Source organism: Chroicocephalus ridibundus, chromosome 18, assembly GCF_963924245.1.
Source record: "Chroicocephalus ridibundus chromosome 18, bChrRid1.1, whole genome shotgun sequence".
In the NCBI taxonomy this organism is placed as follows: Eukaryota; Metazoa; Chordata; class Aves; order Charadriiformes; family Laridae; genus Chroicocephalus; species Chroicocephalus ridibundus.
Genome location: NC_086301.1, coordinates 2968950 through 2993227, shown reverse-complemented (window position 1 = coordinate 2993227; position 24278 = coordinate 2968950). Strand labels below are relative to the sequence as shown.

Here is a 24278-nt window from a genome sequence, read left to right as displayed (position 1 = left end):
TCCTCTTCTGCAAACTGATGGTTACATTTTCCCCTCTTTAAATTTTCCTGGACCCTTTCCACTATTACATAGCCCTGGTCACAATCCTGGAGATTCACTTTAGCTTGCTTTATTTGTTTATTTCCCTTTCGCTCTTTCTCTTTCCACCCCCTTCCCACACAGATGTATACACACCTACTGATTTACAGCGGTAGCAGGAGGCTGATGTTCTCTGCTTGCTACCTGCGATCCAGAGAGCCATCAGGGGCCAATTCATCACAGAAATGCCTCAGCCAGAGTGACTGGAAGATTCTTTAGAGTCGCTGTCCCTGCCACAATCTCGAATGCTGGCTGGGGGTTTGGATTGCAACATGTCAGCTGTCTGCCTGAGCATGGCTGTAAGTGAACTGTCTCAAGGCAGAAATATTATTTACAAGATAACATGGCTTATGGAGAAGGGAAGAGAAAGAAAAGTAACTGCCACTGCCAACGACAGTGGAGAACGGAGCCTCACGTTCTGATGACTGCAGAATTCTGCCACTCGAAGCCACGCAGCTCTGAGCTCTTAATTAAGGAACAGGGGAAGGCGGGGTGTGGGATGTTGACCGATGGAGGCTCTGGGGTGTCCTTGTGAGGCAAGAGAAAAGATGGTTTGCACGGAATTCTTCAGGAAAAGGATGGGGGATCAGCGTCAAGACAATTCCCAGGGCAAATTCTTCATTGGTAGCAATGTCTTAGCATGGTGCTGAGAGTTCAAGTGTTTTGTACTGATACAGTAAACATGCCAGTTCTCTGCTGTGCAATTTGTTGGTATTGACCAGAGAGGGGATTTCCCTGGGAAATGTTTACACACCTCAGTTCACTCCTAGATGACAGCAGCAAATCTGAAAGGTGAAGAAGGCTGGCTGTGAGGTGAGTGAGATCTGGGAATAGGCTGTTGGCAGTGATTCAGGGCAGTCAGCTTTGCAATTGTACCTGGTATGTGGGATTTCAGGGAGCCCAGCCTTCAAGCTAAGTAAATGCTGAATCCATGGATGTGAGGTGGGAGTAAGTGGCAGATTTTCACCCTTAAAAGTCCTGTATAAGTTGCTGTATGCGGTTTGGGAATGCAAGCGTACATTTTACAGCCATGCACGCATGTAAAGTGGGTATAATTTTGAGGTCTTGGGAATGGGTAGTTTAGTGGAGATGCTGGCCAGCACTATGATACCCAAAGCCATAACTGTTGCACAGTAAGGTCCAAATAGTCAAGTCTAGTCTAGTCTCTAAGTCTAAAGTCCAATCTAGTCTCTAAGAGCAGCCAGTGCATTAAGAAAAGTACAAAAATCAGGTGTGACAGACAAGTTCAACAACGCACCTTGTTCCCTCATCCCTGTCTCGCTCCCCTCCCCTGAATTTCTTTTCCTTCTCTTCCTCCTCCTTCTTCCTCCATTCCAATTATCTCCTTCTTTCATCACTGCCAGAGCTGTAAGTACAAAGTACCAATTAGCTAGTTTTCAAGTTTAATTAGGTTGGAAGGTAGAGCAAATTAAATCCTTTTATCGTACATTTCAAAGCGCTTTCCCATCAGGCCCATGGGATAGGTTTCCTTTGAATGAGGTCCACGTTAGTCACCAAGGAGCTGGCCCAAGTCACAGAGCTCTCCAGCCATGAGGCAAACAGGAGATGTAATGCAAGATACAATATATTTCCCCCTCGCCCCTAAACCCTACATTCAGGACATCTTTTTGTAAGGTTTAGGGGTGCACGTACCTCTGCTTCACCTCAATAAATTGAGCATTGTTCCTCTTCTAAGGTCTACATTAATAGCAAAGCTCTCCTTCATTTCAAGAGCGCCAAGAATTTGGTGAAGACACTGACAAAGCCTGCAGAAGGCTTTCAGGATCGTTAAATAATATCAAGTAGAAGGTACATAAGTCCACCTGCACCACATGGGATGGCTGCTTGGATTCACCTTTATTCCCTAAACCCTTCTTCCTTTGAGGACAGAACAATGACACAAAATTGGATCCAGGAATAACTGCCTGATTTAAGTTGAAATTGCAGAATAGAGTAAGGAAGTGGTTAGCTCTTGGAGACACAGTGGGCTGCAATTTTAGCCAAAGATTTCTGTTCCTTTTGAGCTCTGACTACTATGTTTCAGTATGACCTGTCTCCCCCTGTGAAGCTGCTGGCACAGCATTCTCTGATGCTCTAACCCTCTCTCCTGTGCTTCCCTGTGTGTTGCAGATAAACCGCTACCTCAGGGTGCCCCAGGAGGCATTATTGGGATCGTGGGAGGAGTCATCGCAGCAGCTCTTATCATCGGTGTGGCTGTCACTGTAATTATTGTCTACAGGCGGCAACAAAAGAACCGCACTGAAACGGACAATGACCTGTAAGTAGCCCCATGCTCGCAAAAGTACAGCACACTGATGGTACAGGTGCTATTGGATGGGGCAGCAGACAGACAGCACCACTGGCCCTTCCACTACCTGCACACAAGAAAAGCCTGGTGGCAAACTGTTTTTCCTGCCATTTCTTCCTGCCTGCCACCCTCTGGCTCACTCCTCTGACTCTCTTCCCTTCCTTGGGGGCCCCTAGTGCTTTCTCTCCTGCTCTCTCCTATTTTTGAACTCTTATCGCAAGCCTTAAGTGGAAACTGAAGCACAACAATGTTCACCCAGATGATGCTTTTGCTGTAGTATATCCTTGGACACAGTGCAGCTTCTCAGTGCCACTCTCACCTCCAGTGGTAGGAGAGGATCCTATTCTTCCTTTTTCAGAGAAATGGTTTCAGGCTCCTGAATTAAACTGTATCCCATTCTGTCATCAGAGAGCGGTCTCTTGATAGACCCCAAACACCTCTGAATGTATCCCAAAGAGTCCAGAAAGGATTCACATCCACTCGGCATTCCAGTTTTGTACATATGGTGCCAGCCTGAAGACATAAACTCTGGCAATATGAGAGTAGGGATGCCCCAGAGGCTTCTCTTGGACAGGTACTTGCTTTGCTCTGCCCTACACTGTGCAGCACAGATCCCAGGCAGGGAGCTGGGTGGTGTGGAGCTCAGCATATGCAGCATGAAGAGAGCTCTCTTCAGAAATATTTACCCTGGCCTCCTCCTGAAAAGCTCTATCTCGTCACTGTCTTTGCTCAAGAGCACCCCCGCCTTCCTTCCGACCTCATTGGGGAGGCATGGAAAGCCCAAAGGCTAGAAGTTGTTTTTATGTTCCACAACGCCCCACCTCAATTGTCGTTACATCTTGGCCACATTTTGTGCTCCATTTAATCCCATTTGAGAGAGGGCATTGGAGGATAATGGGAGAGGGAGGGAAGAGAACCAGGAAAGCAGGAGAGACAGAAAGGCAGACACACAAACAAAAAAATAGCACCACAAGGCAAAATTGCATCAACACCACTGGCCCTGTGATAGAGATGCATTCAGACAATCCACTTCCCACAATGGTCCTCCAGAAGGCACAGGGAAGAGCCACTTTAGCTGAGAATAGAAACACAATGGTACCCTAGTCTGCAGAGGTGCTGCCTCTATTTTGGAGTACCCTCCAAAGCCTCCAAAAGTAAATAGCATTTCTTTTATTTAGAGCCATAAAGCCAATGCTTTGCAGAGGACTGGGGACCCATTTTACCCTCCACCTCTCCCGTACACTCTGGTCCCACGCTGGAATCCATTGGACTGCCAAGGAAAGTCACCCATCTCTATCAGAAGACCTGGTGAAGTTTGTACAGAGAGAAGGGAGGGGGAGCCAGCTAATTAGTGGATCAGAGTTTTAATAAGTTTTGTAAAAGGATTAGACACATCTGTGCATATGAACAGAATGTGCAGAGACAGTCTCTAGGCTGGGATTATTATGGCTGCCAATCCTTATGCTCTAGGGCAAAAGCTGATCCCCTGACTGGGGTCAGGGATAAATGTCCCTGCATGGCACAGCATGTCTATGAGGAAGATTCAAACTCCTACTGGGAAGGCTGTGGCAGGGGCTACAGTTCCAGATAGGCTCCTGAACTAGGGGTGACATTACCTTGTTGACTTGCAGTGACCACTGCCAGACACTTTCTGGCACCCTACAGCCATGAAATGAGCCACCTCCCATGGGATGATCTGGAGTCATTCCAAAAATAATGCTGCAAGACAGGTATCCCAGCTGCACCCTCAGGATCTGCAATCTGACATGGGGATTTTCTTGGAATTAGGAACAGAATGCTAGGAGGAGAGTTTATTTCTATTAACGATTCTAATTGGGGTGAGAAAGAGGGCATGGAGGGGGGGGTTGCTAAGAATAATCTATATGATTATATTGGCAGTTCGGTGACAAACACAATCAAATCTTTGATGCATGCAGGATCCGGCCAGTTATGGCACAACAAAGCAAGCAGACACCATTCGCTTGCTCTCTAATCAGCAACCACTTCTTTGTCTGCAGAATTGACTTGCCTCCATCCCACAAACCTGACCCTCCACCAAAGAGGAAACAGGAGATGAAAAGCCACCTGACTGCAGAAGACATCCAGGTAAGCCTGCCCAGCCCAGATGCAAGTTCCTTCCTCTGGCAAGGAAAACTGATTCCAAGCACCGTCTGCAGTGCCTAAATTTTGGAAAACCAGGTTTGCAAGAACGAACTAGTGCATGGCCTAAGTTTGAGACAGCAAGTAAGGACTTGTCTGCCAAGAATTCCTAAATATTGGCACTAATTGAAAGCTGTAATTTGGATTCTGCTTACTCCCTTTAGTGGGGATTGAATGCTAGATGAAATGGTGTTTAAATGGGCTCTTAGGTGTGAGGACTTTTGAGCATCCCCCACCATTTTGAATGTCATGAGTGGTATCGAGGGGTGTGAGAATGAAAGAAAGAGTACAGGAGACAAATAACATGGTAGGAACAAGGGAGAAGATAAGATGCACTGCCCTTCATGGTGATGCCTTGTGGTGGTGTGACCCGAAGCAAATGTTGCCCTAAGCTGTAACAGAAGGATAGTACTTGCTCTCCTCATCCCTCTTCTCTCTCCTCTATTACAGGTTGTTCACTTAGACAACATGAAACATGAGGAGGAAATCCAGAAATTCCCTTTGCAGACTCCATACTATGACATGGCAGCCACTGAGCCCTCTCCCTACACTGACAAACTGGTAAGGAGATCAGGAGGCTAATAGTGCTGCCTGCCCTCATCCTCACCCCCAGCCTCACTGCCTTTCACACAGGATCTATCACCCTAAAAAACAAAGACACCACCACGCACAGGGGTGAACAAGCAGCCTTCACAGTCCAGGAGCATCCTCTCCTGGAGGAAGGCAACCTCCACACTCTGATCTCAGCTCAGCTCTCAAATAGCACTGGCCCTAATTCAGCACTTGCCTCCTTTGCCCTTGGCTTCCATAGGTCCTAGAGCTGTGCCTTTATGGGTCATTCCTCAGTAACATGCCCTGATTATTCCAAATCTTCATCAGAGGACTATCACAACCTGTGGTAGTCTCATCTTTACCTACATATGGCAGCTAAGCCTAAAAGCCAGCTATCCCACCCTGGTCACTCTTCACCTCCTGCAGTTGAGCCCCTGTTAGAGCTTGCAGCTGGACGAAGCAGCTCTCGAAAAGCAACGTGCACCACAGTGAGAGCTTCACAAAGCAATTATCTGCAGGGCAGAGCATGCCAGTGTTTGACTCTCAATTGACAACAAGTTCTTTAAACCCCCTTTTTTTGTGTGGATTTGTTCAGCCTCAGATAGGGAGATGCTAATGCAAGGCAGCAGCAGCAGAGAGATTAAGGCTCAGGGAGAGATGTTAGCAGCCATGCGGGAAAGGCTGGTTTTCAAGGACTGAGGCTGAAGAAGGAAATGTTAGATTTAAAGGGTAAAGGCATAGGAAAAAGAAAACAGATAGGATTAGAGTCCTCTCTTAACAAGAAAACAGAAAACCTTCCTCCTCCCAGGCTTTGGACAATATCCTTTCCCTCCCTCACCCCATGGCATGGGGCTGCTACCCCCCAGTCTTCCACGGGAGACACAGGATCCCCATGTAAATGCCGCAGGTCTCTCTTAAACTCTTCCTCCACAAGGAGTGGTGCAGAGCACTACACACCAAGCCTGGTGCTTCTAGATCTCAGCAATGTGAACCCATTTGTTTGAGAAAGCAGTATAAATATCAGCCCATACTAGACTAATATTTTATGAACATAACTAATTATAACCCTCCCTACAGTTCATCCTGGTGTGACCCTTTAATGTGTATCCCTGTGCAGATAATAGAAGGACAGGGCCCAGTGACCTTTAGCTAGCAGAAGTTCGCAGTGAGACAGATGCCAAGGGCATTGGAAATAAAATGACATAGTTTTGTGCTGAGCTGTGTTGATGTGATTCTATTTACTTCATCCTAGCTAAACGTGGCTGATGTCCCTAAAGAAAAACTTCCCTTTGGAGCCCTCCCTCAGTCCTGGGGCTTGTCTCCAGCACTTATAAATCCTTGCTGAGAGGTAGCTGAGTTTTAAATGAAGCACAGGACGCTAGAGCCAGACGGGCTGCTCTGTGGAAAGCATCTGAGAGCCGAATTTCAGGCAGCAGGAGGATGGAGGAGCTCATTTCGGGAAATAACGAGCAGTCAGTTAATTAAGTGGCAGAGTTAGTGATGTGAGATGAGGCCTGATGGGTAGCTGCTCTGTAACCATGGGAACCGAGTTTGCTGCTCTCAATCCTGGTCTGAGAAGATGCATTTCTATGTCCCACGCTTGGCACTTGCTGCTCCTTACCTGCGGTTTTAGCCAAGAGGTGATGGACTGTGGAGCCCTCATTTGGCCCATGAAGAAACTCCCTTTGCAGTAGGGATGCGGTGTCTGGGTGACTCAACCACTGCTGCCACAGCTCTGCCCGCTCTTGGCACAAGTCTAGCACAGCTGGGAATTGGACCTGTCCTCTGGTCAGCTTGGCTGGCAGTCCCTGTAAATGGTATCAGGCTCTCCCATCACGCACACGCACCATGCTTTGGCTCTTTGCCCCAGGAACCAGATGAGGCTTGCTCCCATTTCTTGCTAAGTCGCTGTATCCTTTGGGCATGCAGCAGGCTATTCAAGTTTGTGACTGGCAAGTGGAAGGAAGGTGTCACTTTGCTGCCAAGGAGTGCTGGTTTTGCCGGATTCTTCCCAGATAACACAGGCAGTATGTGCTGCCACAGCCAGGACCAGGTGTGCATCACGTTGCCCAGCCACGCTTTGCAAAGGAGCCAGCTCTTGCCCTCCTCCCTGCAGGGCCACACAGAGGTGTCACTTACTTTTTTCACCCCTAAAGCATTGCAGGGGCCTCCTGTTCATGTCGCACACAACACTTCCCTGAGATGGAGATGCTGAGGAGTGTCTGACTGGGATAGCACTCCCATGGAGACCTCCAGGGAACAGCAGCAGGGATAGCAGTTGTTACCAAAACCAGCATGCTCAGCTCAGGCCCAGTAACCACACTCCAGCAGCACGCCAAGGGACTGACCAAGGCAAGCTAGACCTCCACAGTCCTTCACCTGAGAGATGGCTCAGTTGGAGGACGAAGAGGGAAGCACATTTCCTTCAGCTTCACTCTCTGCCAACCTCACTGTGATACGGCTCCTCTCCCGCTGTGGTCAGACACAGTAGGCAGCTGCTCTGCTCTAGATGTGGCTCTGGGATCCTTTAGAGGGGAAGGCACCAGAGAAAGGCAGGATATTCTTGTTCTGCTTGCACTTCACCAGATTTGACTTGGGAGGGTAGTGAAGATGATGAGAGTTGAAGGGAGTGGATACTACAGGAAAATGGAGCAGGTGCATTCAGCTTTAAGTGAATTGTGCAAAACCTCGTAATTTGTGATAAACTAGATTAATCACCAGGCAGCATGAAAGCCACTGCCTGGGGTTGACAATTTCACAGCACTAGAATGGGAGTCAGAAAATGATTAGTGATGGCAAAGAGCAAGGGAGGGGGAAATAGGAGAGGTGCCAGGAGAAAATAGAAGAGGCAGGTGGAGGAGGAATCCACAAAGAGGGAGTGCAGGTATGTGTGTGCGGATGTGTGCTGGCAGGGGACCAGGTGAAGGGGAGAGGCTGGGACACGTCTGCAGGAACAGGATACCTGCCGAAGAGAGCAGAGGTGGGCCCTGTGTCAGGCTACAAATTAATATGTATGTTTATGTGTTGCAAACTGTGGGAAAGATAACATGAAGCTGACAGCACGGAAATACGCGAGGACAGTGCAGTGGACAATTTAGGGTACAAAAGTGGGCATGGGCATGATGGGGTTGCCTGCAGCATTTGTCTCTGAGCTCTTGTGAGGCAAAAGCTTTGGTTTATGTGAGGCTATCTAAGCAGGAGTGAATGGGATGGAAAGGTGAGTGTGTGTTTCAGATAACAGCTACAAAGGCTATGGATGTCTGAGTGCTGGTACCCATGCGTGTCAGTGTGCAGAGTAAGGTGCGTGGCTAAAAGCAGAGGTGTGCTCTGTGTGCACAAGGCAGTGCCTACATGTCACGTAGACGCTGTGTGTTTCTGCGTGAGAGGGAATATAAGCAAGAGAGGTGGAGGTATGAGCGCATGTAGGAGCAGAAGTATGATTAGTGTATGTGTCAGCAATACCCATTTGCACAGGTAGAGGGGAAAGTTTCATTGCTGCAGATGGCAAAATAACTCCTTTCAGTTTATAGGGCAATTACCAGGGTGCTGATGCTGTTGATTTACACAGAGCGCTTGCATGTGGTGGTGCTCAACCTTGTATACAAGTCACATTATTGATATTGTAATAAATTTTGCTCCAAACAAGCAGCAGGGAGCAGGAGCAAGCCCAAGAGTGGCAGAAAGCAGGGGAACTCCATGGAGAAAACACCTCCAGTGGGAAGGTAGCACTATTTTAGAGGAGTGAGGCAAAGTAGACAGGACAGGAATGAGGAGGTAAAGACTTTGTCCCCCTTTCTCTAGAACTAGAGGAGGTACTGAGATACAAAGTTCAGGGGGAAAGAGTTCTGCAGGGCATAGGTTTTGGGTTCAGACTGCATTTGGCATTACTAATTTTCTTAAATGTTTATAGACATCAGTCTGGGTCCAGACACAAAGCAGAGAGGCCATAGGATACACAGCTTTCACGCCAAGAGCTTGCCGCTACCATCTGTCCTGCCCTTGGGGAGGTGACCAGAGGGCTACCTCAAGCATCCTGGTCCTCCAGCATCCAGCTTTCCTGAACACCACAAGGGAACCAGACACTGGAAATGCCGCTGCAGCCGTGTTCCCCTTTCCCCTCATCCCTGTGGTCGGGGGACACCAGCATGGAGCCAAACCCTGACACAGATCAGCACAGCAGTCAGAGATAATCACTCACTGAATAACCCCTTCCAGCAACAGGCACTAAACCAGCTCATTTCAGAGCTATAAACTTCTGAGAACGGCTCTGCCACAGCTGGTACGTGGCTGAGGACACTTCCAAACAAAGAAGAATTTTCAAATTAAACACCTTTTGCATAATTGCCATGTGATGCAGCCATTTTGGAAAGGAGATAGAGAAATTGGAAAGCTATTTCATTTGGAAGAGACAACTGTCTCCTCTCAGAGAGGCTTAGCAGATGCTTGGCTAATGCTGGCACAGAAACCAGGACCAAAAGCGAGTATTAAAGAAACTCCGCAGGGCAAGTAGCCAGGGTACCCCCTCACACCTCGGCTACTGACACCAGAGCTCCTCCTGGTGACTCATTTTCCCCACTGAGCAATGCAGTTTCCAGGCCATCCTGCATTCCAGGGTTCTCTGACCATTATTATTTGCAAAGCATGAAAGATGTCTGGGTAGGAATGATCAGACAAATTGGATAATATTCCATTCATGCAGTTCTTGCTGATAAGCCCGCTTAGTAAGGGAATATCTACAAATGTTTTCATGCCAAAGAAAAATGCTTTTAGCATCTATTAGGCATTATTACAATGACAAAATCATGCTGCATAGTTAATCTGCAATAGCATACTGTGCAGTAAAGCCTCGTGTTAAAACGCAGAACTCTCCAGCCCCCATGCTAGGGCAAAACAACAGTATTGGCTAAGCAGTGTCATTTCCCTATGGCAATGTCCCTGCTGCAAACCTGCCCTTGGAGCTATGGCTATGAAGCCGCTCCTTCCAAGTACCTCCTTCCCAACACCCAAAATTCAAGCCTTCTCCATGATTTTCACTCATGCCTCCAACACTGCATTTGCCTCCAGTGTGCTGCGATGAACCTCAAATTCCTGGGTCAAAACTGACAGTTCAGGTATCCGATCAGGTTTGAATTCACTGAACTACCCCCAACTAAGGAAAACGCTGATCCCAGAAGGGTAGATGGGAAGATCAGAGCAGCGAGATGCTGCTGGGAGCAGCCCCAGTAAAAGGGGCAGATGGGGCAGTTGCTGGGAGTGCTGCCAACCTGGGCTGGGTTGCTCAGCTCAGTGGCAGATTTGGGAAGGAGTGCCATGGGGATCTTTGCTTTGATTTGGGTTTTTTTACCTGACTGATGGTTCATTACCTCCCTACCTCCCTCTTTTTAACTGTTTTTTCTTCCTCCCCCCTCACCCTTTTCTTCTTTCTCCCTCCGCCCTTCACACACTCCCTCTCCTGTCTCATTCACTCACTCCCCACTTTCTGCACGGTTCCTGTGTTCTCACTCCCCCGCCTCCCCACTTCAACCCCAATTCCTCTCCTCCTGTGTCCCCACCGCCTTGCTGCTCTCTTCTCTCCAGAACTCTGGCAACAAGGACTGTGATGTCCACTATGCAGAGCTGGACACTTCCGCTCTGGCCTCGTCACCCAGTCCTCGGACCTCCATCCATGCTGGCGGAGACCTAGTCGAGTATGCAACCATCCAGCCCAACTTACGCTAGCGCATGTCACTCTAGGCCCTTTCCCCTCAGATTCTGGCCTCAAGGTACACAATCGCACTCTGCCTTCCTCACTGCACCCCTCCAAAGTCAGTGCTCCCCCCCTGCATCTCCCCCCTTTCCTGTGGAGTGGCCCCCATGCATCCAGTCTGTCCTCCTCCCCACTCCCTCCACCTCCTGCATGCTGCCCACGATGGCTGCTCTCTTTGCTACCCTTATTTCTGGGGGTGCTGACAGGAATGCCTTTGCCTTGTCTTGCCTTCTGTGCATGCTCTTTGCAGTGTTTTCCTTTGCTTTCTACAGCGAGACGAGGCATGTGGGAGGGGGAGAAGGTTAATGGCTTTGTTTTGGAACTGGGGTCTGCCCCCCCTGCAGTCAGTGTGGCTGGAGACACAGGCAGAAATGAGGTGGGTTTGAAGGGTACAGCTTTTGGTGGGGGATTTGGTTTGTAAGGCTCAGCCGCAACATTAGGATGTGCAGAAACTGTAGCCAAAAACCTTGCGGAGATGTTAAGGGGGCCTTTCCAAGCTAGTTGGTACAAGATGGGGAGGGAAAGAAGAGGGGACTGACTGAAAGGGGCGGGAGGAAGGGAGTTTGTACACATGGAAGCAACTATAGATAAAATGGAGCATATGTGCATGTGTGAAAGAACAAGGTGGGAGAGTACGTGAGAGAATATGGGAACACGCATAAAGGTTCCTGCATCTGAAAGAGTCAGTGAATAAGAGACAGACAGAGACGGACTGCATATGCAAAAATAAAAGAGCTTGTGTTGCGTGAGACTGGTGCAGACAGCATGTTCGGATGTTTGAGAGGGAGAAAGATTATTTTCTTTGGTTCTCTCCTTCTCAAAATCAGAGAAGAGACCTGACTGTTTCCCTGTTCTCATGTTTAGCTGACCACTTAGTTTAAGTGTCACCAAGCTCCTTCAAGCTCAGGTCCTGTGGCAGACGGATTAGGACTCAGCTTGCATTTAAACCTACAAATGGTTGTTCTGGACCATCTCTAACTACCTTTGAAACAGAATGGTGTTTGCAGTGGAAAAAGGTGCCTTCAGCTCTTCTCACATTCTCTTGCCCTATAATCAAACCCTTTTATCAGGTATTAAAGTCACCAGGTTCCTATCTGAAAGGGAGGCAACTCCCCTTCCCCACTCCATGGGAGATTTTCAGGGTGATGCAAAGAGCTGTTGGCCAAGGAAGTGCCATTGGCAGCCCCCTCCTCAGCTATGGCTCTCCCTCGCTCTTATGTATTCCCCAAGCTGTGGTGACTGCAGCTTCTGCCTTGCTCCTTCCCCTTTATTTTGCTGCCTTTTAAATGGGAGGAAGGGGCTGTGGGCTTAATGGGGCTACAGCCCCACAGGGATACTCAGTGAAGAGGTGCAGAGGAGAGTGGAGAGACAAGAAAGTGAAGGGAGAGATGAGGTGCTTTGCAGCTCACTGAATCCCTCCCAGGTCACCCAGGGTAGATCACAGGAGGCACACAGAGAAAAAGTAGATTGAGGATGGAGAGGGGTGCTTTGGAGAAGATAAAGGACAAGGGGATTGGATCCTTGCGAAAGAGGGAAATAGCTCTGTGCAGAAGGATAAGCAGGAAAAAAACCAGTATTTTTAAAGTCTGACTGGACAGTCCTGTTGATTAGTGCCTCCTTGTAGACTAGGAACATCTGTGCTAACAGGTGGGTGAAGGTGGAGCAGAAACACCTGGGTGCAATGTGTGCTATGGGTTAGTTCTCTTTGCCTTTATCCCTGTGGTCCCTGGTGTTCCTGTGTTGGAAGCAGCCCTGTAGTTCCCTTGCTGTAGCAAAAGCCATCCTAGGTAAGTGTCTGCAGCAGACCTGGCCTGGACCAGAACGGTAACCTCTCTCTTTTGCGGTGTCTCACCCACCCCTGCTCCCAGAATGAGGATCAAGGTCTTCGTAGACGTAACGAGCGAGAGTGGACAGTAAGTTTTGGATTGGTTTGGTTTTTCTTTTCTCCATTTGGTGGTGGGGTCTGTTTGTCACTGGAGAAAGGTGCTGATCAGCTCCCAGGCACCTGCATGCCCATCACCAACAAGGCAGCAGCACTGCCAGCCTCTTGCACACACAGAGGGGGAATAAAAATGCCATCCCAGAGGAAGATGAGGTTGAAAACAGCCACTCTCCCTTATGCCTTCACCTCCAATTCCCAACAGTTTCTTGGGCTGGACTGGAGGACCACTCCCACTGTTACAAACAAGGCAAGTGCTCCCTAATCCATCTTGGGAGGTCTTGTCTTGTCCTCCCTGGAGTGGGGGATTTTATTGTCAGCAAAGGACAGTAATCCTCCAAATCCAAGTTTGGAAATTCTCCCAGTTCCTCTGAAGTAAAAATAAAGCCAGTCATATGGTGCTTTGAAGGTGTAATCTCACTGCCACAAAATCGCCCTGCTAAGACACACCACAGATCAGGGCATTTGGGGTTTTTTTAATGCTTTTTTAATTATTTCCTCCCCCTGCACCTCCCCACACTCCTGCTCAGTTTTGTTTGGGAATTTCTTTTCCCTGTTACAGCAAGAATAGCTCAAAACCATGAAACTTGCACCAAGATCCCAGCAAACTAGTGACCAGGGTTCAGATTCCTAGCTCTGCTTTCTGAATGTCCCTGTAAAAGTATTAAACCTGTACCAGTTACAGATTTGGTGCAGACTGAGCTGGGGATATTGGAGAACCATCAAACGTAGCAGCCTTGACTCAGTTCCCAGTTGCCACATTTCCCTTCTATCAACGCCAAGGTTGCCTGAATATCCCCCCAGGTCAATAGCTCCATTTCCAATTTTCAGGAGAAATAAAGCAAAGAACTAAGGTGGCTCCTTATTAGTTTCCCATTTGTAAATGAGGACAGCAAGGAGAGAAATGTTTAAGATTATTGATAGTCTAAGATGCTATAGGAACGCAGAACAGGTATGTACTATAGACAGCAAGACAAAAAGTTAAAAGCATGCTCTAAGAAGGAATGCAACTTTATAAGCAAGTTTTCTGCATAAGTAATACTTGCATGTGGCTGTGGGTGCATCCCTCATCACAGGTCCTTGCACTGTATTTTGGGAATTTCAGCCTTCCTTACACTCAACCTTTTCTTTTTCTGAACCCAGGGGTGAGCCCCTCTGTCCCACCTGCCCTCAGTTTTGTCCTCACAAGAATCCACCACTCCTAAGAGCAAGCTCACAACCACTGGTTCCCACCCATCCCTGATACACTAATGTTTCTTCTTTACTCAGGACAGTGATTATTCCAGGAACTCCCTCATAGATAAGGTGTCAAACAGAGAAGCAGGAGCATGCCAGGAGATACCTAAAGTTGCGCCCATACTAGGAAGCTCAAAAGTGCTGAGCAGGGAGTTTAGAAATAGGGAGCAGACAATGTGAAGCTCCCAACGCTACAACAAAATATTCTTATTTTTGGTTCCCATTATACTTTCTATCTTCCAACACCTACATCCTCTCCACTGACTGGTCCCCAGGATGACAACAGTCCTCTGTTGCTGTCACTCAACAAAACTGCTTCTTTCCGTCCATCTGCTTGTACTGCATTCCAAAATTCAAAACCAACTGATGGAGAGGGTCAGAGTAGTGGCAGCCCAAAGTATGAACAGTTTTGAACAGCAGGGACTTTTCCCAGCCAGGCAACAGGCTAACACATCTGATAAATGCATGTATGTGCACTGTGTTTTCCTTGAGTTTGGCAAAGCAGAGAAAGCCAGCCTACTTCTGTTTGTGAGCCATGCTGCAAGACTAAGGACAAGTTTAAACTGCATGAGAGGTTATTAACTGGCTCTTGGGCTTTTGAGCAATAGCAGAAACCACAGTCCTCTATAGCGGTATCAGTCCAATTCTCACATGTAAGAGAGTCTTCATATTTTCCAGAGGAAAATATAGCAGAGAAATCCTCAGGACCCTGAAAAGGAGTTTTTCACTTTTAGACCAGTAAGAACTCATTATTTCAAGATGATTACAAGTGCAGAACATGGTCAGATCAGAGGGAAAGCTGTCTGCAGCACACCTAGTTTTACCAAAGAGATGATCTGCAAATAGAAGAGAAGCTGGAGACAGGTGTATAGGGGATGGAGAAGAGTTGAGAGTAAGGCATGGCAGAAATGAAAACTCTCTAACACAATCAAGTAAAGACTGTTTAAAGGTAATCTTCTAGACTGTCTGAAATGGATAGATTGCTGACATCCCCTTTAATCAAACTCTTGAAAATAAAACTGAGAGGGGAGGATGTAACCCAGATAATGAAGAATTGTATGGAGTCATGCTGGAAACACAGGCAAGTGGGAGAAGTCAGGTGGGGGAAGGTGGCAGAATTGTGTGCCAGTTCAATTTAATTAGTTCATTATCCCTAATTTAATTTCAAACTTTGTTAAAGATAAATTAGACTTGGGAAAAGTCACAGTGGGACTGGGGAAGGAAGTCAAAGGGCACCGGCTGCTTAATATGTTAAAAAACATCAGGCTGATTTTGTTCTCTTCCCTTTCACTAGTTAGAAATAAGATCAGGGAACAAAGCCAGAGCAACATGACTCCTGGCTTCACAAAGGTGAAAGGAGACAGGAAAGTCTCTTCCTTTGTGCCTGATGCTGCCATTCTCCAGCTGCCCTGCTCTGGCCCCACTCCCACCTGTGAAGAGTGAGCACAAAACACTAGCCAGAAAGAAAAGAGCTTGTTCATACGCACCTAGCCAAATGGAAGTGCTGACAACATTGCACTTAGTTTCTCAAGCCCCACTTCATGGATGCTTGTTTCATGCCCAGATTAAGTTATAGATCAACAGAAAGAAATATACTTTGCTGACCCAGTATACTGTCAAGAGGCAGCCCATAAAATAGTATCTCATGACCCCTTCTGCTTCTTTCAGTATTGGATGCTAACAACCAGTTCAATTTACACAAGATGTCTACTTATGTTAACTGAGAATCTCCTTCCTATTAGACCTTTCTAGTGCACATATTAGTATGAAGTCCTATGCTTTTCTGTTGCATGCTCAAAAAGCATAAACACCTACACTCCAATTTAATTGATAATAAATCGCTAGCCTTGCTAAGAGACCCTCTTGCTTGCTACTAAATTTCAATCATTGAGCCAACTTCCCTTTCAGGTTAGCTTTATCCAGAAAATTGAGCTATCAGTTAATGACTTACCTCTAAAAAGCAGTAGGCAAGCATGGCTAATACTTTTTTACCCTTTGCAGGTACGGAAAGGAGTTCTGTTGTGTTTGAGATTTCTTGAGAGTAGATTACACAGCAAGAAGACCTTTGAACATTCTGTGCTGACTAACTCTCCCTAGCTGTTAGCCCCTCTTTATCCCTTTTTATCAGCTGGTGCAATCAGAAGAATAGCAAACAGCTGTTCTTTGTTCCCCGCCTCCCTTATGGTATGGATCTCTGTTTACGCTATAGAATCTGTATGAAGATAACTGTCTCCAGACTTGAAGTGTGTGTTGCTACAGCCTGCCCAGTTTTCCAGCCACAGGGTTGTGTGTGGTACAGTGTAAATCTGAGACTTGAATTCTGTAGAGGCATAAACTTTCTGTGTAAATATAGCTCCCACCTGGGAATGGGAGAGCTGTAAGTCAGGGCTGCCTAAAGCAGGTAGGAAGAGACTGTAGGGGTTAAGATAGAGTTACTGAAACTTCCTCATGTTCCCTGTCTTGAGTTCCTCCAGATAAATGCTCTAATGCTGCACAGCACGTCTCCACTCTTTCATTTTGCAATTAAAAACCAGAAGTGGACAAAAACCTCATGAGGTAGCTGTGGGAATGGCCCACCCGAATTTCAGGTACCAACGCAGCAATTCTAAGTAGAAGGGGCCTGGAGCTACCTGGCCAGGTCAAGATCACAGACTTTTAAAAGCTTAAGTGGTAGGGTATACAGTTTTGCCAAGAAAAGGGAAGTGAAAATCAGATTGACCTTGGCATTGCTGCTGCTTTCCTGGTGCTCAAACTTTCCGTCCTCTAGTGGCCTTTACTGCTCTTAGTGAGGCGGTTTCTGAAATTGCCATAAGACTGTGCAGCCCTTCAACTTGCTTGTTGCCTTTTCTAGCAGTCTGAACCATTAATAAATTATCATCAACACTTTGTTTTCTATATAATCTTTTAAGCGTCCTGGTGAAATAAGTATCCTGGAACTGGCAGCAGATGAGCAGAGTAGATTGTTCTGTTTCTTCGGGCGTTTTCTCCCAAGGGTCAAATCCTTGTCCTTTCCACTAAACTGACTGTATCTGGTATTTTGAAAGAGAACAAGGAAAGACTCAAGGGCAAGCTACTTGCTTCAACCAGCCCCAGTTCAAACCACAGGCATAAAAGGTGGTTGCCAGTGCATTTGCTCTCTCTTAGAGAAGAGATTAGCCCTTGGTGAGAGCCCATGAATGTGCATTGATTTTAAAGACTAAAAGCATTGTCCTCGCTAGATGTCCCTCCTGCTTGGGTCATCTTGCAAGGCTTCAAACCGGAGGAATGGGTCTGTGAGCAGGGAGGAATGCTTCCCATCTGCTGCCACCCTCTGGGGAGCCAGATTCCTGGGCTGTGGGAAAGCTCTGCGCTCCCGGGAGCTTATACAGGCGTCCCCCAGGCACACCAGGAGTGCAGGGGGGCCTCTGTCTTCCTGTTGCTGCTGTTTGCATGGAGTTTTCTGGGAGAAAAAGGGTTTCTGCGATTTTTGCACTCGAACAAGCAGTGTTTCTTCAGTAGTGCTTGCCACACCTCTGCAAAGTTATCTCAATAGAAATCAAAGCACTTTGGACTCCGAGGGGTTTTCATTTCATTTGGCACTTAAAGAGGAAGAATCAGATTTTGCAAAGCATCCATAAGAATACGTTCCATCAGAGGGAAGATCGTGGGACCAGAGAACGGTCTCGATCTTGCGAGTGCTTTATAATCTCTGTAGTTGATTTGACTTAGAAAACTGTCCCCAAGGCTTTCAGTGGAACTGCTCACACAGGTAAAGCTTAGCACATGCACTCCTCTCTACTGGGTAAACACTAGACACAATATCCTGTTTTGCCTCCAAAGTCCCTGGTCAGACACACATGCCCTTTAAATAAAAGAGCATGAGCTGGGATTAGATTAATGACGCATACAAACACTGCTTTTTCAAAACTCAGGTGTGGAAGAGTTAGGATGATTGAAAATAAACTGTCCTTTCTTGGACAACTTTATTTTATCCAGAGAGGCAGAGCATTTACAGACAAGGGGCAAATCATGCAAAATCTAAACCTATTCATCAGCAATATTGATATTTTGGGAACTGAGACAAAACTTTTGAAATGTGAGGATTTATCCCCTGGGTTTCTATTTTTCTGAAGCAGTAAGCAGAACTATTTGATTTTCCATCCTACTTGTTATATGTGTGTCTCAGTAAGGATCTGAAGAGTTGTATGTTTTATGGCCAATGATCCCAGAGTTTTCACCCATTGACTTTTGTCTCTACTTACAGAACTTTGGAAAGTGTCACTCAGAGATATCGAATGCGAGTGATTACCTGACCCGCTGTTACTCACATGAAGATCGATATCTGGAGAAGATCCCTCATGTCTATACCCCATTGTCAGATCTCCCACAAGATCTTTATCCTCATCATTCTGACATCTTCTGCTGCCCGCCTCCCGGTTCCCGGGCTCCTTACATCTGTCCTAAGGAACAGTATGTTTAAAGTGTCAACACAGCAAAATGAAGAAGCTAATGTTTTTCACTTCTCTTGACCCTGTTGCTCAACAACCAAGGCCTTTTAGATCCCCCATTTGCCATTGCTTATTTTATTTATTGATTTTTAAATTTTGGTGCAATTGTAATTGACATGATTAGGCTAAGTATCTGCCTGGCTTGCTAATGCTCAAGGGAACACTCTGCCTTTGCCCACGTCTCATTCAGTACTTGCATCTTTCTTTTCTCGTCCTGGCCCTCCTGTATCAAGCTGGCTATGTGTGTGCATGTGTATGTGGGTGACAGCTGCCCTGTGTTGGATGGGGTGTGCCCAACGTGATTAAATGTCCGTAGGTTCCCTTGTGTCAATCTCTACACTGTTTGCACCAGAGTAGCTGGGTGTGGATTCTTCACAGCCCTTGTTCCAGCTTGTGTAAAGTTTTATAGCACAGCCAGTGCTCAAATCTGAGGCTGTAGCATTTTTTTCCCCTCCTTTGGAGAAATTCGTTTCCCCTTTGACAGTGGGGATAGGAACCCCCTGTTGTGAAGAGCTAAACAGACAAGATTGCTGAACCAAATAATAAGATGCTTATAATGAAAAGATGCTCAAAACCAACCCAAGAATGGAGAAAAGGGCTTGGTTTAGGGGTTTTGTTTCTGTCCTTTTTCCCTCCTGCTCCCACTCCCAATCTCTTGGATTGACTCTTTCAAATCCAGACAGCATGAGGACATATTTTGAAGCCAACATATTTGGAGAAAGCATCCTTTAATCAACCATCTTACAACCTGAAACCCAAAGGGAAAAAAAAAATTAGAAAGGAAAACATTCTCTCTAATTTTCCTTTTCAAAGCCTAACGTGACCCCCCACTAACTTCCCTCCCTCTCTTCTTTGCATCTGTTGATTGGAATTTTAAAATTAACTCAGGCAGAATATAAAGACTAAATCATGACTTCAGGTAATCTTCTTGCTCTTAATGAAGGATAAAAGCCAACAGAGGAATCTGGCCTTTTAACTTTTTTAAAAGCATCTTAGTTTTGGGACTACAAATTTTTTGATATTGGAATGTGTGTGGGTGTGTAAATCCAAATGTGTACATTCCTGTGACCACAAAGTGTTTTAGGGAAGGGAATTTATCTCCACATCACATTTGTGTTCACTTGTATTAGAGAAAAAATAAATATAGATATACACTTAATTGTATATAAAAGCAAAGAAGAGGAGAAAAAGGAATGAACATCCTGTCTAAGAGCTTGGTTTCAAGGATAACTTTCATCTGTTTCACCCAGGTATGGCATAGAAGAGATGACGGCTGGGACAGTTCTGAACAAGGGGATATGCCTTCTTGGCGAATGGGCATTTACTTTCCTTTGTCTCAGGTTGGGTATTTGGTATTCTTCAGACATTGCACACTTATCACTCTGGAAACAATGAGGATGTTTGAGCAAAGTGCATGTGGGAGGGAGAGATGGGGACCACACCATTATCCTGCTGCTCAGACACCAAACGTTTCAGTGCTACTTGTACAAATAAGAAGTGAAACTACCATCAAGATGAAAGCCTCCCTGTAAGAGGAGGCGTGAATACTGTGTTGGATGCTACCAGCCCAGCTCCTGCCCTTTTATTTTTGTATATCTGAATCTAAACAGCTATAGTTGTTCTATGCACTTTCTGTGTTCCCATCACCTAGAGTAGCCTCAAGACTCATCCTGCCTGTCCCTCTTCCTCCACAGAGAAGCACATCTGTGTTCACACTACCTCATGAATTCCCTGCAGGCTAATAAATAGATCTCTATATAAGAGAGAAGTTTATACTTCAGTTAGTTAGGCAGTATAGCACTGTGAGAGGATGACACCACATGCATGTATCCCCCTGGGCCCTTGCACAGCAAACAACACACCCTTGGAGAACCGACTCTTCCCATCCCTCTTCCCCTGCTTCCCTGGTGCACGTTGCCACTTTGTGCTTTGTGGAGACAGCAAGGTAGCTTGTCACAAGGACAAGATTTCGTCTCTGTCGTGGGAAATCACTGCACAATATGGGGAGGTGGTTTCCCACTAGATTGACAGGTTGCTGTATCAGCTAGGTGACCTGGCTCCGCTTGGCTGAGTGAAGTGTGGATGAAAGGGCACTGATGCATTACTTGGCCAAGCTAAAATGGCCAGTACCTCTAACGGGCATAGCAGCTTTCATATGTGCTAGTTCATGGAGTGCTCTCATTCCCGAAGGATGAGGGGACTACACAGACATAGCCTTAGAGCATTAAGCACAACTTTTCCACTACCATCTTTTTGGTCTTGACTGATGGAACCCTTTTTGGATGTGGAGTCATTTGGATTCACATTTCTGCCAGCCTCCAGAGAATTCAGCCAGTCATTTCCTTACACCAATGGACTCCAGTGCTACATGTCTTGATTCAGATAATGTTTTTCTCTCTCTTGTTTTCTTCTCAACATACCTTGGGATACTTTCTGGTTAGCACCGAGCTGGAAATTGGGTGTGCTCTGAACTGAAGCCACAGCCAACACATTCATCCCAGCAAGGGAACCATGCTTTGGAGTCTGTGAAATCTGCCTTTGGTCCCTCTGGAAAGGTGATGAGGTGCTGGAAAACCCAGGGGTCTCTGACATCCTGGAATCAACCCAGCAACACTGACCATAGAGAAAAAGCAAGCAGAAGTCCATTACGCGCTTCCCTATTTGCATGCCTGTAATAGCAGGATGCTGCCTGCACAGCAGCAATTAAAATATATTTGATTGGGAGCCTTCACCTGATGCAGTTTCAGACAGATCTAAGAGTTTAAATGAGAAGTGGAATATGGTGAGGCCTTCAGATACATAAGGAAACAAATTAGACAAAATGGTTGCCTGCCAGAGGAAGCAGAGAACATGTTGCAGGTGGTTTTCTCTGCTGCCTTTGGCTGGAGGAACGATGCTTTGATGAGGAAGGGGAAGGCAGAGATAGATACTGCAGCATTACAGAGAAACTCTGGTTCCTTGTGCAGCTTTGAATTTGAGCTGCCCACAGAAGACTGCCACAAAGGGTTTTACTGTGCTTTTCAGCAAAGCGAAAGCATTTCAATCCTCCTTAGAAGGGGAAAAAGCAAGAAAAGCCTAAATTCAAAGCAGTAGTTTGACTTATGCCAGCACGTATATTAAGCTAAGGAATGTCATGGTTCTTTATGCCTCTTAACGTTCTCTCTTCTCCTTAAGAACTGGGTTGGTCTCAAAAAAATGGCAAAAGAGAGTCTCCACACACCAAATTCCTTTCTCCCCTAGGAGAAGAGGGAAAACCCCTGAAAAAAAACCCTGAAGAAAGAGATAATGAGATTCAAGTCCGTTGTTTCGGTTTTATAAAGCTGCATTTAGAAATGGTTCTGATTCAGGGCCCTCTTTCTCCCTTTCCCTACAGTTGCACAACGTTTGCCTAATGGCTATTTCCAAACTTTGCTGCACCTGTTGCCATGGGCTTAACGCTGGCTTTGCTCCATGATAAGGCTACCCATGTCTGTGGTGACCTCACAGGTGCAGAAATCCTGCTGCAGCAATGCTAAGGAGAGGTGTTTCCCTCCTGCCATGGTGCAAATCGATTTTAAAAGATCCCTTCTCCGGGGACAGAGCCATCCAGTAACATTGTTGGGCGCAGATGGCTGAACAAGTTGAACAGGAAACTGGTGGTGTGATCATGCATCCAGTGGGCTAGCAGTATATGGGAGTTTATTTCTGTGTCTTACTGGTGTGAGACATGGAGCCATTCTTCCTGTTACTGGGGTGAAATGTCATAACTTCTGTTCCATATGTTGGTGGCACTGACACAGGAGCTCTGGCAGATGAAAAAAGACTGATCACAGAACTTAAATAAAAGTGAAGAGTTATAACAACTTCTCTCACAGCTGTGAAACTTGTGTGAGGTGATTGATCTCTTCCTTTCTCCCAGTGCTGACTTTTTCCCGAGTTGTTCACTACATCCATCACCCCTTGCACGTTCACACCCCAAAGCGTACACACGTGCACAGGCAATCCTGCCTTCGCACTGGGCCCCAGGGGTTACTGGCTGAGTTCTGCCTCTTCGCGAAGGCTGTCCTCAGGACTAGATTAACCTGCCTTTCATATTGCACCCTTCCCTCTCTGCTGCACTGGCGGGGACATGGGACTCAAAGCTAAACAGAGAAGCAGTGTTCAGGTGACCTGCAAGGCAATGCCTGGTGCACATTACTGCTATGGCTCTACCCTCGGAGCAATACAAACATAATTATGACACCCTAGTGCCCTACGAGCGATGGCTCATTCCTTTCATTCATTTTACTTATTACCTTTTTGGGAAGCCTTCCCCCAGCCTCCCCATGCAAGTGGGTGGAATAGATTCGGTCACAACAGCTGGTCCTCTGGGCCAGCAGCTATTTAGGGAAGGTATAGGTGAAGTCATCCCCGGGGCACTCTCCTCTCTAGCACGCTTCTCTTGCAAGTGCCCCCATTTCCTTCTGCAGGCAAGCAGTGCTTCTGGTTCCATATGCAGGTAGACACTGAATGTTGTTTTAAGACAACAAATGCGTTGCAGCTGCCTTTGCTGCAAGGGACTGGTAGGCAGCCCCTGCTGCACTCTGGTGCGTTGCTTGGGAGCTGTCAGAGAGGACAGGGGAGCACAGAGTCCCCTCCTCTGCCCCATCCATAATGCAGGGGGAAGGAGACTACTCCATCTCTGCTCCTGCTTAATTACACGCTCCACTAGCACCCATGAATCATGATGCAGTGAGTGGGCAAGCGTGGTGTCCCAGATGTTTCCTCACCAGCAGCACATGGCCATCAAATGTACCTCGGTCAGGGGCAGGACCAGGCCCTGCACCAGCTGGTGGGAAGCGCTCCCTGGTTAATCTGGGATTAGCAATAGCTGAATTCACACGAGAAACAGGCAATAGAATAAAAACCTGTCTTTAAAGGGGGTCCTCTGGTTAAAAAAGAGAGAAGCAAGCGGTCTAGTGAGAGGGTGGGGGACAAGGAGGGGAAGGCACTCCTGTCTGGGGGCATTCCCTCCACAGCCCCATGACTGCAGGCAGCACTCCAGGGACAGGAGACCCTGGTGCTGGCGGTACAGCCCCAGCCTGGACGCACACCTCCACAGCCCCAGCAGCCCAGGAGGCAGCAGGATCAGGGCTTCCCGTCCAGAGTCCTGCCTTTCCCCCTTCCCAGCACTGCTCGGTTTATGAGGAGGCCGCGCAGGCTGTGCAGGGTGTTACATGCCAGCCTGGCAATACTGCTCCTGTGGCTGAACTGGTAGACCCCTGCGATCATGCCTGCCTGCCCTGGTGCCACCATCCTGCGGGGGACAGAGGAGCTATATACAGACAGACAGACACAACGGCATGTGCGAGCACACATGCACTCACGGGGGAACAGGGCATCAGTCCAGCCCAGCTGAACACGAAGCTTGCGCTTACTTAGGAGGTGGCCTATCAGACAGATTTGATCAATACACCATTAGAGAATTTTTAGCACAAGCCACTAACTCTGAGAATGAAAAATCCCCAGGACATTTTTTAATAAAAAAGCTCCACTGCACAAGGATACACAGCCTCTGCATCTGGATAAAGACCTTTTTGAACAATTTAGCCACAGATCCAGGCTAGCAAATGGCAGAGGGGTGGATGGAGGGATCATGAAGGGAGTGTAAAAGGATCTCTGTCTTGCAGTCAGTGGGTTGAATACAGCCTCAGTTAGCAGCAGCCAAAGCTGGTCATTACCAGGTAGGCATTTATTAGATTGCATGAGATAAGCAATGACACATATTGCTGAGAACTCTGGAGTTTCTCTTGG

The 24278-nt window shown here is 47.0% G+C and overlaps 1 protein-coding gene across 1 annotated transcript; it reads left to right on the top strand.

The window, feature by feature from the left end:
- The first annotated feature begins 1108 nt into the window (after positions 1–1108).
- LOC134525053 (uncharacterized) lies at positions 1109–22331 on the top strand. Its single transcript, XM_063355505.1, has 6 exons — positions 1109–1118; positions 2209–2356; positions 4405–4492; positions 4997–5107; positions 12713–12757; positions 18263–22331. Exons 1-6 carry the CDS (start codon positions 1109–1111, stop codon positions 18476–18478), a joined length of 618 nt encoding a protein of 205 aa, XP_063211575.1. The 3' UTR covers positions 18479–22331.
- Positions 22332–24278: the final 1947 nt, after the last annotated feature.

Coding starts and splice junctions, on each gene's coding strand:
- LOC134525053 (XM_063355505.1), top strand. Junction 4,493..4,996: donor TGACTGCAGAAGACATCCAG/GTAAGCCTGCCC, acceptor CCTCTATTACAG/GTTGTTCACTTAGACAACAT. Junction 12,758..18,262: donor GTAACGAGCGAGAGTGGACA/GTAAGTTTTGGA, acceptor CTCTACTTACAG/AACTTTGGAAAGTGTCACTC.